Source organism: Telmatherina bonti (genome assembly GCF_933228915.1).
Source record: "Telmatherina bonti genome assembly, chromosome: 15".
NCBI lineage: Eukaryota > Metazoa > Chordata > Actinopteri > Atheriniformes > Telmatherinidae > Telmatherina > Telmatherina bonti.
The window spans coordinates 28044111-28060106 of record NC_136613.1 but is presented as its reverse complement, the minus strand read 5'-3'; the positions used below and the strand labels follow the sequence as shown (position 1 = coordinate 28060106).

At 41.3% G+C, this 15996-nt stretch overlaps 1 protein-coding gene across 2 annotated transcripts in view; it reads right to left on the bottom strand.

Moving 5' to 3' along the window:
* LOC306766466 (neuropilin-2-like) overlaps positions 1-15508 on the bottom strand; it is a 107081-nt gene extending 91573 nt beyond the window's left edge. For both annotated transcript variants that reach the window (XM_079254239.1, XM_079254240.1), the window contains exons 1-2: positions 14581-15508; positions 923-1103 (exon numbers count right to left, since the gene is read on the bottom strand). In XM_079254239.1, the coding sequence (XP_079110365.1) occupies positions 923-1103; positions 14581-14656 (257 nt within the window). In that variant the 5' untranslated portion in view covers positions 14657-15508. The remainder of the gene's footprint in view (positions 1-922; positions 1104-14580) is intronic.
* Positions 15509-15996: the final 488 nt, after the last annotated feature.

Sequence of the window (15996 nt, the reverse complement as noted above, 5' to 3'; positions counted from 1 at the left end):
AACAAAACACAGTAGGTCTCTTCAACCTCTCAGCCTTTCAACAAACAGGCTGCTGGTGAAATATTGATGCTTCCATTCCAACAAAGAAATGTCTGAATGATTTTTGCAACATCTGAGTGCGGAGAATTCACCTATGTATAATTGATATGTCTGAAATGTTAATAACTGTATAGGAAAGCACTGAAACACAGGCAGAGGTTGAAAAGTGTAAATGTGTATGCTGTGTGTGCTGTGTGTGCTGTGTGTGCTGTGTGTGCGTGTTTCTGGATTTTGCCTGCCTGTGTGGTTGGATCCGTAGTTTTTTACGGTTACAGTGCCCATCAGGTCCCAGAAGTCTCTCCTCCACTGTGTGTGTGTGTGTGTGTGTGTGTGTGAGATGGGCTCATCCATTTTGCGGTAGCGGCAGAGATAAGAGCATGCAAGTAGTGTATTTTCTGCTTTGTCAAGCCATTATTTCAGAAAAATGCCAGTTTATGTGTTTTCTGTGTGCATGTATCTTGTAGATAACAAACTACTGTAGTTTTTCAGCATCCTCGTTTGTCTTTGGTTCGTATTTATCGCCGCTTCCCTGTGCAACCCAAAACCAAACAATCAAAAACAATGATGGGCACCAAATCCTCTAATCTGTGTTGATTCTGCCACAGTGTGAAAATCGTGCTGGAATCGTAAATGTGTTGTAATTAGACTTTGATAATTAGAGATAGGGGAACCAGGGAGTTCCCAAAGTGATTATTATGGCACAGAGAAAGCCAGAGAAACAGAAGAAGAGTGGGCTGAAGTTCACCAAATACACTCTCACATGGAAACAGGCAAGACAGAAGCTCCAGGGAGTCAAAAGATGTAAGTGGAACTTGTCAGACTTCTGTAATTCTCACTCCGTCTTTCTAAACCATTACAGGTCATCCATGAGTTGTGGCCTCACCTGCAATCCAGTTTCTCTATTTCGAAGTGGGGGTTGAAGTTGAGGACGATGCGTTGCGAAGGATCAGGGGCTGTTATGACCCAGCGACAGTTCTGGTGGGGTGGATACTCCAGTGGGTAGCCAGGGGTGGTGATGTAACCGGCATCACTGGCATCTAAGATGCCGCCGCATGACTCAGACTCTGGATGAAGAGCAGAACAGAAACGGATAAGAAAGACAGATGAGTGAAACTTTTCAGAAGCATGTTTTTACTTTCTGTAGCTTCGGCCTCGTACGGCAGTTTCTGCAGCTCGAAACGCTTCCTGTGAAAGTGAACAAAAGTGTTTTAATTCCATACAAATATTGTTCCTTAAGTTAAACAGAGATCGCCACCTGTTCCTCTAAGAACGAAAAGGTGGAGACAGTATGTTTAATGAGAGGCTCAGTCAGTGATAAAGGAGGTCATTCCTTCTTTGTTTCTCGTGTTAGCATAAGTTATTACCTTCACTGAGCTAATTGTTGACACACTTGAGTACTCCACTTGTTACCAGTAGATTTCACCAGGACAAACTTTAGAGAAGATTAATATTTGATCAATTTTCAGAAAAGAACGACAGAGCAGCAGTATTGTAGATAGTAGATACGCCCTTAAACCAAGCACACCATGTGTCCTCTTATAGACTTTCTGTCATTTTTTCCGTTAAATCTTCAGTCCTTAAGCTTAGTCAGATTACCCCCGATGCTGCAACTATATACTCACATACTGCAGGTCATGTGTAGCATTACCTTCTGCGGTGCACTAACAATGCTTTAAACAAGCAAAACCAGCGCGGCAGCCAGGATGAATGCAAGAGTACTAAAAAGAAAGTTTATCTTTTTATCTTCAGCCTTAGAACAAGGAGTGGATCTTATTATTTTATTGTATTTTTGAATTCAGTTATGACAAAGTTATGCTTTCTGAAAATGATGACCTTATTTCCTAAAATGTTAAGATCGCTTCTTAAGAGTTTGACTTTTTGTCTTAAAATTAGAAGTTGTGATACTGATTCTTCAACTCAACTTTATTTATAAAGCATTTCAATAGAACACCAGTTGCAAGAAAGTGCTTAATATAGAAGTGAAACATATAAAGACAAGACAAAGTGCAGAGTGAGAAAGAATAATAGCAGTGAAATCAAGATCTGTAAAACATTTGTTCAAATTCTAACTTCCTCTGTTTTTTTTTTCAGTACTGTAGGAAATATAGACTTTGATATGAATCAGTTAATCCCAAGAAACCGTATAAAACCATGATAACTTTCTCTTTGCTGCACCATAAAACACTTCCATCAGAGTCTGAGCTGTTCGCTTATCAAGAATTACTGCAAGATTGCAAAAAACTCACTCAAAACATTTGAGCTCATAATGCATGAAAACAAACTGGACATGATACAGAACAGATGAAGCACAGATAAGAGTTTTGTTTGCAGTGACAGGATGTGAGAAAGAAAAGCCTGAATGTGTGTATGGTGTCAAAAGTCAATGCAGCGTCCCTGAAACACAAAGACTTCATTCTGGCTCAGAGTGACTCACACACACATCTACACACACAGGCACACACAAAAACTTCCAGATGCCACAGTTACTGTCACAGAGCGGATCCACTTGTCAGCAGTCATACGTCTGTGTCATGTCATTAACAATGGCATTCATTCACCACGGCAGATGTATCCCAGCCATGGATCGGTAACACATACATATCTGTAACACCCGACAGCATAACGCACACACACACAACTCTACTGTTTCAAATCTGTAGGGTTAATTGAGCAGACTGATGACTGCCGTTTCTGGTGGACTGTGGACTCTCTCAGCCTGAGCTGAGCATCATTCATTCATTGTTTAAGATCCATAAAACTTAAGTTAAACCAGCATGATGGACGTACACTGAAAGCAACCTTTGTTATGTCCAAAACTTCCAATACAATGACTTAGTTTACCACAGTCAGACCCCATGCCTGGGAGTTGTTGGTAATATATGATAATTAGATTTAAAAAACTATAACATCTGAAGGTCTTTTGCAGGAGGATACATCATCTTATTGTAAAAGAAAAAAAACAACTTGCAAAGAACTTTCTCAACACAAAAACAAACTGATCCAGCAGTTTATTCCAACAAAGTAGATGGTTTTTTAGCAAGTACCTGGGGAACGCGATGGCCACAATGGACCAGGTTATTCAAATGAAAACAGCATTCATCAATGCTGGCTGCTTGATGGAAGAAATTTGGCAGGTGCGCTGTGCCAAAAATAATTTCCTGTTTTTGCGAGAGAAAGGAAACACAAAGTCACAATCATGCTCCTGACAGCCTGTATTATTCTTTCAGTCACAGCTTAATATGCATCGGGAGACCTGCCTCGGAAGCGAGACAAGAGATGGAAAAATCTGTGTGAGGAGGTTGTGTAACCTGTTGGTCTGAGCTGCCATGTAGCCTTCTGTGCTATGACGTTTTATTTATTGCCTCTGTGCTGCGAAGGGTTGACATAGCCAAGTCAAACTACTCAGCAGAACACAACATGTTTTAAAGCTATTAATAGACTGGCTACTGTAAACCTACTCTGAGAGGAGTCACACATGCAAACTTTAACACACACGTAAACACTTTGCCAGGCACCAGCTTCAAACCTCATTTAATGGCAAGCAAACAAAAAATGCACGTGAAAAATCTCACTTTCTTTGCCACGACTGCAAAATATGCACTGCACATGGTCTGATGCATATCGTACATTTAAGAGTCAGCAGGAGAAGATTAGAGAGGAGTTCAGATTTCAGCTCTCAGCACACAGGTTGATTGACACTTTGGCATCTATATCTGGTGTCTGCCTCATTCTGTCTGCTAACAATTAATGATTGCTCCTCTGGATCTCTCTGTCTCTCTCTCCCTCATGCTGTGAACCAACTAGTCCTGTCAGGCTCCTCCTATCTGTTTCCAATCTCCCTGGTGACATATAGTAATACAGGAATAGTGTTACAAGAGCTATGTTGCCAAGCCAGATGCATTTCATCTCTGCACCACCTGGATTAGTGTTTAACCACTCTGGAATCTCACAGCAACATCAGCCAAACACCACTTTTAGCGCACTGCTTAGCTAGCCCTGTTTAACGAAAACTTTAGGAGAGGTGATGCAAATCCTGAATTGATATCTCACCGATTATTACATTTTTGCAGGATCTATCATACAAGCTAGCTTGTTATTAATATGGTTTATTATATTTCAATCAAATTTAGTGATACGATTTTAGTAATAGGCTGATGTCAATGAATGTGCACGCAAAGCATGACATCAGAAGTGCTAATAATCATTTATACACCTGTTTAAATACTATTATCTTAAACAGTAGGTGTTGCTGCTGAGAAAATTATAAATTGTTAATGCAGGAATTGAGCAGGAATTCAAACAAAAGACCATAATCCCTCCATAATGCATGAAAAAAGGCTCTTCTATTTGCAAACGTGCCGCTCTTACAACTCGCAATGGATAATACGTATCATGAGGTGCATAAGTGACCAAAACAACAGTAAAGCGCCCAGTATGCTACCATTCCCTTGGCTAAAATGATGACTAAAAAGTTAACTTGAAGCTTATTGAATTCATGAACTCGTTATCATTGATTGAAAAGAAATGAACAAAGTACAAGTGATGTATATCATCTCAGGGTTTTACTTCACAATAACAGACAGATGCAGACCATAGCCGAGGGTCTTCATTTGCCATGCTCTGCTTTCAGAGGACTGAAACTTATCTCATTAAAATGCTGTCCAAACTTTCCCACACTGCGGTTCTTTTTATTGATGTTTGGTCTGTGACAGAAGCTTTACATAACTCCACCTGAGCCAGAAATCAGAGGAAAACTTCCCTGTATGGTCACTAGCGTTTTGGGTTGTGCTGTAGCTTCTTTTCTCACCAACTGAATAGACAAAAAAAAATTTTGAAGACAGTGCTCTTTAATCATGTTGCTGGTTTGTTTCAACAAGCTCCAAATGATTCAACCTGCTTACATGACGCGATATCAGAAGAAGTCGTGTTGTGGCTGGAAATCTAATGAATGCATTGTGTAATCTTTCACAAATGACCGTAAACGCTTTCATAAAGTGATCCAACAGCACATTATTGCATATTGAGTCCCAAAAAGTCTATAAGTTCAGGCAGATGTTTATTGTTTCATCAAAAGGTTTATTCTTTTATTTCAACAGACTTTCAGACATAACTAACTGACTTACAGTTTTAATATTTAAGTACAGTCCAGCTACCTTATCCTCCCTCACCTCTGGCGTGCAGCTGATAAAGGCACCACTTCCAAGAGTCTGATGAATAAGGTTGGTGTAACAGTGAGGGAGCTGCATGAAGTATTGTGTCTGCTCCACTTTAAGAGTATATTAATCTGCAGACATTCAAACAAAGTCATTTAACAACAATCACATCCAAACAGGGCAGGAAGGGACTGAAACGAAGGCGCATGGCTGGCAACGTCATTCAAGAAGCACCATGCGAAGTGGCTCTTATGTTGTTGGCTCATCTGCCCCTTTTAAATGCATATTTAGACATGCACACACTGTTTATCTAAACGTCAATTCCCTGCAGTGATAAGCAAAGATATCACAAAGGAGGAAAAAGAAAAAAGCACAGGAGTATAGCTTCCAAACAAAATCAATGGCTATGCTAATTTGTATTCAACACTAAAGCGCACAGATCTGCATGCGGTGAAGTTCAGTGTGTATGTGTGTGTGTGAGTGTGTGTCAGAGCAGAGGACATGCTGAGTAGGGGAAAAGCCTGAGTTCATGTCAAGAATTATAAAACAGGTTAAAGACAATCATCCTTTACCTGCACTTTAACCTACGACACCCAGCCCTGCCTGATGCCATCAGCAGCAGACGTGAGGCATAAGACACCGCATCAAAAGCACCACCCTACTATCTGTCCCAGCATCCGTTCCCCACAGAAACACTTCCCTCCTCCTGAACCCTGTTTTTCACTTTTTCCAGAAGACAGCTTTTTTAAAAACCGCATCAGCATCTGAGACCATCAGGGAGACGATGCATTTAAACCATATATTCACAACAAATGTGCAAACACGAGCCGCTGAACATCATTTATCCCTGTCTGGCTCAGACATCACCGAATTCAGACCCCACACACAGACACACACGCACATGATAAGTAGCGGTAAATGGTGCTAAGCAGTCAAGCGGGGATATACGACAGGTCACTGCATTATTTATGGCCCTCCGCCGTGTTTGGTATTGCATCCTGATAACACCTATTCAGCAACTTTTCCCCACATGCGCACACTTTACACACACACACACAGATGTCTCCATGCAGAAATGCACCATCCTTTCTGCATTCCCAAACATGTACAAAGACACGTCGCTCCACATGGAGCTGCTTTTGCACAATTGAACTAGATCCTTGTTTGTTGGCCCCAAATGCAAATGTTCTGACCTTGTTTCTGAGCTCTCTTCCAGATTCATCCTCACTCTGAGGGAGCCTGATTTGACTCTAAACAGCTACTTTTCAGCCTGAAGCCATCGATTTGCTAGTCTTCAAGAACTTTCCTAATGTGTTGGAGTCTGCATTCATTTTCATTGGCCCGACCACGTAACGACACCATTAGCAGTTTAGTAAGTGTTTTTTTATCAAAGCGAGAAAATGTTTCTCACCCAGCTAACCAGAGAGCTTGTTAAAAGGAAAGACTGTCAACATATCAAACCCCGCCCCAACACCAAACGTCATACTGAGTAGAGTGCTCTCATCAGTTTGACTTCAGATTATTTCTAACTTCAACAACCAGCATATTCTGGACATGTGGCTCAAAGTATGACGCAGAAAAGAGATCATTTCACTGATTTCTCTGCATTTCTTTAACTGCTTATTAAGTCTTTTCTGGTGGTTTTAACATCGCACAGAACTCCAATGAGGCTTCTGACTTTGTTTCCACGGTAAATCATTTTAATGCAACATAAGTAATATGGAAAATGCTAAAAATAAACAAACCAAAAAGTGTTGTTTGGGTTCAAATCAGAAGCTCCCGACTGAGAAAACAAAGAGAGTGGTGAGGAAAGAAGGGAGAGAAGTAGTCAGAGCAGGGAAAGTGATGCAAGAACATCTGTGTCTCATCATCTGAAAGGAGAAAGTCAGCAGCTCAGAAAAGCTCATTGGACAGAAAATCCCACTGGCACACACATACTGACGCAGACACAAACACACACAAACAGGTGGGGTTGTGGTGTCCAGGTGCCCTACATTAAGACACAGTGGAAAACTACCGGGCAAGTGTGTTTATGTGCTTAGATGTGTGTAAAATGGAGAGAGGGATGACAGAAGAAGACTACAAAGGATGTGAGACTGGAAATAGTTGAGGGAGGAAATGAGTGTGTGCAAGAGAAAAAGTTCTAACACAAGGAGTTTCTTTACTCACACAAGGCCTGAAAATGCAAAGTGACAAAATAACGACAGAATAAAGAGAAAAGTTCAAGTCTGAGGCCTTAAAGTAGAAACGCCTGATAAAATCTAACAGCTGATCATTTCTCTGTGCCTTCCCATCCCTCCCAACGAATAGAAATGGTTATGATTAATGATGCTTTTTGGCATAACGGGGACACTGTCAACACCTCTGGATGCTAACTAAGTCATTCTCCAGCATCATTTGGTGGGTTACTTTATCATCTACGGAGGGCTGTGCAACGTGTACATGAGCAGACTGACAGAGGAACATCATGAACATGTTTATGTTTTATACTTTTAGCCAAAAGGGAAGTTCAACATCAGCTGCTTTTTGACTGCAGGAAATTTTTTAAAGTCTTCATAACCTGGGAAAAGTAGCCACTATGTTTGCAAGTGATGCCTAAGAAAACAGAAAATTAGGGCCTTAAAATGCTTTAAAAGCACAATAAACAAAAAGTAAAGCAACATTGAATCTTTGGACTTAGCAAATCTATTTGAGATAGATAAATTCTAACATGATTTTCAACCTGCTTATCATCTGCTGGCTGGCCTTTTGTCATTTAGTAGCCATGTTTACATGGACGTGTATTTGGACGAAAAGCCTGATTGGAATAAAAAAAATATTCTTTTAAACATGGTACTCCAATCATAGTCACTCAGATCAAAGTTTCACTCCAATTGAGAGGGGAATGTATGAAAATACATATGCCAGATGTCAGGTAGAAACTATAACAGCCTAATCTTGCTCTTTATATAATGGTTTGTAATGGGTGTTTTTCTTTACTCAATAAAGTTTGTTAAAGGAAAATGAAGAAAGTTATGACCAGTTGAAGAAATGGAGGGATCAAAACCAAATTTATTGGTATGTGACACAAATATATTGCTCAAGATTTTTAAAGAAAGATGGCAAGACATCACAACCCACCTGTGACAGTTACATTTGGGTTTCAGCTGGGGCCCAACTTGGTAAGATGTCAAGGACCCATCCAGGTCCCTTATCCCAGTCAACTAGTCAGTGAGGGCTATAAAGGGTTCAATACTGTCTGTGTGGGTACCTAGTGGGCATTGGTTTAAACTGTACAAAGCCCATGTGGGGTTGGTTGTATGAGACGCATTAGAGATGGAGGTGGGCTAAGTGGGCATGGCGAGTTCATGTGGGCTGGCTCAACGGCACCAGATAAAACCCAATCAAACCCAGATCAACCACTGGTGAGATCACCATGGAAACTGTGGACAAACCTACATGAGACCCTTATGCTTAACCCAAATGTAACTCTCATGGGCCCAACATGGACATGTTTAGGGCTAGGCGATATGACGATATGTATCGTTTGGTTGATAGAAAATGTCTATAGTTTCATATGAGGCTGTACCGTTTACGCCACGATTAGGGGCTTTACTGCAGCATTTTACATCAAGATGCGCTTGACGGCATGCACGCTGCATTATATAAACAAACATGAAGAAAGACGGTAGCAGACATGTTTCAGAGCAGGATACTTCACTAAAAGATGACCAGCCAACCCAAACTGATGAGCTTGTTTATAAAAGAGGGGAAATTTCAGTCGCATGGATGTAGTTTGGATATAAAAGGACCGACGTGGAACCAACGACAGACTCACTCACAGTCCCAACAACGGACTCCAACACAACTAACTCATTGTATCACCTGCGCAGGAATCAGGATAAAGAATACAGAATAAAGTATAGAGTCAACGAGCAAACGCCGCAAAAGCATCGTGAAATGGTGGCGAAAGCTCTCATAATAAACTCCAAACCCAAACGCTGCAACAGGTATTTACCTGTGAAACGTCATACGGCCATCGTTCCCCCAGATGGAAGGAGATCACTGCTGCCGTTGCCAAACACATCTGACACATAACTGATGACTGACACAACATTACACAAACTATTTTATATAGTTACATATATTTTCATAGGGATATATGAGCTATATCGTGATATAAGATTTCTGTCATATCGCCCAGCACTAAACATGTTTGCCGAGAGGGACTTTTAAAGATTCCCTTCATTAGTTTCTTAGTTTTAATCTCATTATAATTTTTTATACACAACGGATGAATTAGTCACCATGTTTCTGTATAGCCCATAGTTTGGTTTTGCATTCCTACTAAACTTTACCTTTATTCACATTAAACACACGCCACAAAGTTCAGCCTGGAGGAATCCAGATACACCAGCCTGCCTTCTCTATAAAACTGAAGGTTAAACTAAAGTAAACAAGTATTTGTTGTCTTATTTGGAGTTTTATCCTACGGAAAGCAACACTTAACAAAGAGGTGTGTTTGCCAAAGATGTTGAAAAGGATATGCACACGACAACTAAACCAATGTGGTTTCTGTTTACTGGATCTAATCCATACCAAATCATGAGATTCTAAGTTGAAATGTCAACTCTGCGTGCCACATGTTGAAACTGCTAAGTTGCACATTAGCATACAATCTGTCTTCTATCACTGCAGTCTGTTCTCAGTCACCCTGACGTTCTAAAGGGCTGATCATGTAAGGAATCTGCAATGATCAATGGGGCCAAAATCTGCTTTAGGGTAATTGCAAAAACACCAGAAGCAGCCAGCTTAACGGCAAACATCAGGCTTCTCAGATGTGAATGAAAGACTCTCTCTAACAAGTGATGTGAATGGATTTCCAACAAGTGTGAGAAAACATAGATTCACAGAGTCAGAGACTATAGGCAGAAAGAAATAAATACAAAGAGCAGCTCAGAACAGTAAAGAGATTTCCCACCGTGTCGGAGTGGGGAGAACAGAAGGTGAGGGAGGTTTCTTAATCGGGGTAAGGGAAAACATTGACAAAGGGAGGTGTGGAGAAAGAGACAGAGAGCACTATTAGAAGCCAGCTGAAGTGCCGTGAAAGAGGGGAAACAACAGGATGATTCAGCGTGAAGGGGTGAGAAAAAGGAAAACAACCTGTGGCCTTGTGCTGCTCTGCTTCGGAGGGACTTCAGAAGGCCGATACTCTCAAACGCACACAAACAAACACACGCACACACACACACACACACACACACACATCCTTCATTGTTTACGAAGGTTTAAAATGAAGCGAAGACAGGCAAATATCCTGAGTTGAAGGCTTTCTGTGATTTCTGCTTCCATATGAGGGACATGAAGAGAGAAAACCCCACACACATTCTGGCCTCCCTATCCTCTATAATTACTCCAGTCATTACCAACAACCAATGAAGACACTGGAGTACTAACAGTTTACTAATGACATGATAACTGTAATTAGAACATCCTGCTGGACCCACTAATTGTTCTATCCTTTTTACAGATGAGAGGAAAAGAGAGGGACACTGCCAACGGCTAATTGGCCTAATGTTTATTCACTCTTTGCAAACTAGTTTGTTGATGTCATTTTGATGTCAAAACCCCCCATATCATAGACCAAATTTCCTCAAATAGTTAAAGTACTGATGTCATCTTCACTGACTTAAATCCAATTTTTTTTTCCCATTTTTTTATTTCTTTGACAAATTGGATTTATTTCCACTTTCCTTTATGCAGGAATCAGGAACAAAATTCTGCATGAAAGCATGAGTCAGAGTTGCTAGATGGTTGAGGATAAGTCTTAATCCTGAAAGCTGCCAGAGAACACCTGCTACCTGCTGGATAATTAAAATGAAATCCAACATCGTGTCGCCTGCCACAACTCAGCAAATACACAAAAACACAGCCGGTTTTAAATCAACCCAATGCATAAAAAAAAAACACCAGCAGTTTTCTTTAATAAATCCTGTTATTTCAAGCAAGAAAAACCTTAAACGGGCAAAACATGATTTACGCTTCTTTGAGCCAAAGCATCCCTTTAATTCCAATATAAGTGAATTATTATCATTAGAAATGCATTTTAATTTTTCACCTTTGGCGCGCTATAATCAGAGTCTATTTAATGTTCCACCTCAGGTTGAAACCTGACTGTGCACAGCAGAGAAGAGGCATAAATCTGGATTGGTTTACTGCAGGTGGCTCCACTCAACTACTGCTTCACACTCTGCTGCCTTCCTCTTGTTACACTAATGCCCTGTAATACGCCCTCTCTGTTTCTCTCCTTCCCCCGCTCTCTCTTCTGCACTTCCAAACTCTGCAGATACTTTGCTTTATCTCTCCTTTTTTTTTTCTCCTTTCATTATTTCTCTTTTTATTGCTTGGGGAAGAAAGTTCACATTTGCTGAAGGTGAGGCAACATAAATAGATTTTGGATTACCCTTTCCTTCCTCTGCTCTGCTAATTTAACACAGCCAACAATCACGTAGTAATGAAGAAGATCTCAACAAAAATTTAAATAAAATCATGAAATATTAGAAGAAATCTGCAGACAAACATGGACAAAGGGAATCCAGAGCCACTAATTACCTTTTTTTCTGTTTATAGCCTGCAGTAATATAGTTTCTTGCTAATGTAAAGCGTTCATTTGCTGGTTGACTTTTCATTCCACGCAGCAACATAATGTCAAGAAATGCAGCCTAAGTGCCTGCCAATATTCATATGCACTAATTAACCAAATAAAGCCTGATTTTGTAAGAAAGAACAAATCCAATGAGATTCATGTGCACTTTCACAGAGTAACAAATATTCAAAGCTAACAGTGTAGCCTATGTAATGTGAGGAAATCATATTGAACAACAGTGGCACGGAGTCAATTCATCATGTAGAGAGCTAAAATGAGGGCAAAATCCCATTAAGTGAACAAATGACATGGATGATTTGTTTTATTGATGGCTTACAAAGCACTATGACCCTCCCTGATCTAACGTTTAATTATTGCAAAGTGACCCCACAGGGCCACCCCTGCTTAGCCCGAAGGTAGAAAAAAAATGCTCAAACTGTGCGCTGATCATAGAGTTACATGAGCAGATCGCTTTCTTGCTCTGGTTCATGCATCTGTACAAGGAGTTACTTAGTTTCCCTCGCTTTTACTTAAAAATAACTGACTTGTGTGGAGCAATAAAGATCATTTGGATAAAAACGTGAATCCATCCTTTATTCTACCTGTGGGCAATGCATCCTATACTGCTTCTTACTGTTTCATCATCCAGCATATTTCAGCAGAGACACTATAGAGGTAGACAGCTGGTCTTGAGTGGCCAATTATGTCCGTTTATCTCGCTTCCAGGCACAGCTGTGATCAAACGGAATAAAGAAACAGGATCAAACAGTGAGGCTAGAAATCATTCTTCCGTTTTGCTCACTTTTTCACAGCTTCCCTCTGCCTATTTCTGGCTCTGCTACATCCTCCCCCTGTACTTCCATGTCTCCTGCTCCTCCATATGTACTAACTTCTTCCTCTCATGTGTTTTCCACACTCATCTCTCTGGAGATGGCAAAGCAGGGACATCTATAAAAGTAAATGCTGAGCAGGCTTCATCCTGCAAAGGCTGCTGATGAGAATGGGAATGTTCTGGTGGTGCCGGGCCCTGGAGGGAATCCCCAGAAAAAATTAAGTTTCAATTTTTTCTCAGCAGATATTCTGTAGTCAGAAAGTGGGAGTAAAAACAACTACTGTGTAAAATCACACAAAATATGTTGTTTGTTAATCAAGATGCAGATTTTGATGTGGAAAGAAGACATGATGATGCCGGTAGAGAATAGATCTAAAAGTTTTGAAATGTTTCTCCCATCAACGCTGGATGTCATGTAAAAGAAAAAGCCATCTCTGTTTCTCCCAAACAACATTTGGCAGACTTGCAACTTAATCCAAGTCATGAGAGCTGAAAAGAAAAAAAAAAAAAAAAGAAAAACTCCCGAATGAGACCTAAATCAATAAACCCTTCAAAGGAACCAACTTCTGCACATTATTTATTTTCACTCTCCCAGTTGCTTATTAAAATACATTTTATGCCAAAGTGTAATCTTAACTTTAGCCATGACTGTTTGAACTGTTTTTTTCCTAATAAAATATGAACCAGCACATCCTGTCTGAGGATCAGTTGTGAAACGGCGCGTTCTTATTCTCACTTTTCATTGGCTCTTTAAGTTCATCGCACCTGTGGTGGCTGAGAAGAAAGTGGACTAAGTATTGTTGCCATGGTGTCAGTGAGGTTTTAATTTATCCAAACGGACTAAAACGTTTTTCTGTGCAACAAGCTCGTGGCTTGGTTGTTCACCCAGTGCGTAACGACCGAGGCCACATTAAAAAGGCGCACGGAGTCTCGCGCTTTACGCTTCACGGCGCACGATTCTGAGCCAAAAACAGTGCTTGAGTGGTCTCTCTTGCAAGAAAACACGTGTTTAACAGGTAAATACTGATGTTGTACGGCTACAAATCCACTCCTCAGCAACTGGGGGCTTGTATGGTTTGTAAAGAAGCAGAAGCCCCGGCGGACCGTCGCTGCTGACCCCCGACTGCAAGAGACAGCAGCCCGAGCAGATTCACCGCCACCTCTCCACGTAGGCTGTAACTTTCCACGCCAGTGTTGACATTTTCCTCATACAGTGTACCTTCAATGTAGTTGTTGTCTGTTTTTCAGGGGAAAAAAACCGTCGAGGAACGAAGTAAGACGACATCAGTAAGAGCGCGCGATAAGGTCATAAAGACAGCAGAAAGACTGGAACCAACAGCGGCAAACTGGAAGGGGGGGCTTTTTTGTTTTATCAAAACGAATTTAAAATAAACTAATAAGAAAGCGGCGTAACACTTTAAAATGTTTCGATTTTAAAGATGATTTTCCAGGCGACAAAATCTTGACGCGCGACCAACATCCCGGATCGCGAGTGGCCGTGGAGTGGAACAACGGAAACCCAAAGATTGTGGTTGAGATATTTAAGCATTCTGGTCAATTTCACGTGTTAAAGATTCCTACTAGAACTAATTTGTTCAACATGATGTTTGGAAATTCCACTTCTCCGCTTCTGTGAGGGACACCGGTCCAGCTTGTCGGACAGTCGGAGACCAGAGGCCACCCTGAAGCTGTCACCTCCCGCCTGATTGCGCCTGAAATAAACGAATTAATGGTTGTGAAATTCATTTTAAATGGAGTAAAAACTGGAGGAGTCACTGTGTCAAAAAGTGCGACTTCCCTTGATGTTAATTTAAATTGACTAAAATCACACCAGAGAGTGTCCTCTGTGTTTTTGTGCGATGAACGAGGTTTATTTAGTGAAACTCCAGGTGACGGTGTATATCAGCAGCCGACAGAAGTGTCAAACTTACCTCCTTCATCTGTTTTTATCGTAGAAGGCAGAAGAAACGCCAGTATACATCCACAGAACCATGTGAATAAATCCATCTTTTCCCCGCGGGTGTGGAGGGGGGAAAAAAAGAAAACACTCTCCTCTTGTGTGGTTTTCCAAGATTTATCCGCTGCGATCTAACTTTCTTCTGTTTTTTCCACAGTTTTCTCTTTCTAGGGGCCAAAATCCAGGTCGCGTTCAGTGGGCTCCTCAAGAAAAAAGAAGCTGCTTCTAAAACACACACTTCATATGCTCGTGTCAGCGAGCCGCTTTTTCTTTGGTAGAAACCAAAAACACCTGAACTTATTCTGAAAGCAAAGTCATTTGCACTCTCGTGGATTTAAACCCGCGCAATCCATTGCGGTGCGCACATCCCGCCGCACTCTGTCCCGAGTCTCTGAACGCGTGAAAAAAAACGGACCCCTGATAACACACTGCACACATGAAAGGAGAATCTAAATTTCAAATAAGCGAGAAATCACGCAGGACCACCAGTAAAAGCTACAGAAAAACAAAAAATGTCCAAAATGAAAAGGAAAAAAAACAAAACAAAACAACAACGCGCCTTTCCTTCTGGGATCGGTTCAGTATCTGTAAAAATCTTCTAAAACTCTTCATTTGCTCCAAATTTTCTTTTTTTAATCACGACGTTTTCCCATTGCGCTCCTCCTGAATCGTCCCAACAGCAGTTTGTTGTTGCCCACAGAACAAGAGAAGGTCTCCTGGACGGAACAGATCCGATGTGCGTGCGTAAAACTGCTCAGGAAGACAACAGACGCGGCGCCTCTCCACTCTCGTCCTGTAAAACTGCGCCGTGAAGACGCTTCTCCTCTGTGTCCACGCTGCCTCCTGACGCGCAGTACGTGCCTCTCCTGTCAGCCTCCTCTCTCTCAGCAGCGCGCTCCTTCCCCACCGATCTCTGCCGGGTTTGTGGCAGCAGGCAGGACTGTTCACTCAATCCCCCTGTCTTCGAGTGCGTGCACGCCGTGCGCGCGAGCGTGTATCGGATTACAGTAGGCACCTCGGCCCGCCTCCACATAGCCCCTCACTGATTAAAGAGCAGTTTCATCTCTCTCTCTCTCTCCATTCTCTCTGTTTAACCTGATCATCTCTCACCATCCTGAACATCTCATCCTTCTTCTTTCTGACTTCTTTTTTTTTTTTATTATTATGTCACCAAATTTCTTTCCAACTTTCTCCAATTTTTCTCCAATTTTTCATCTCCCCCCTGGTGCTGAGGGAAATGGAGAAGAAGAGGAGATGTAGAAACCAGAGAAGTCCAGCAGCTTTACGAGCTTTGCAGAACAGAACAGAACAATGTTCTGGGTTAAATCAGAAGAACACTTATTGTAGAGGTTTGTCGTGCATTTACAGCAGGAATGCTGAGAAGTCTCAC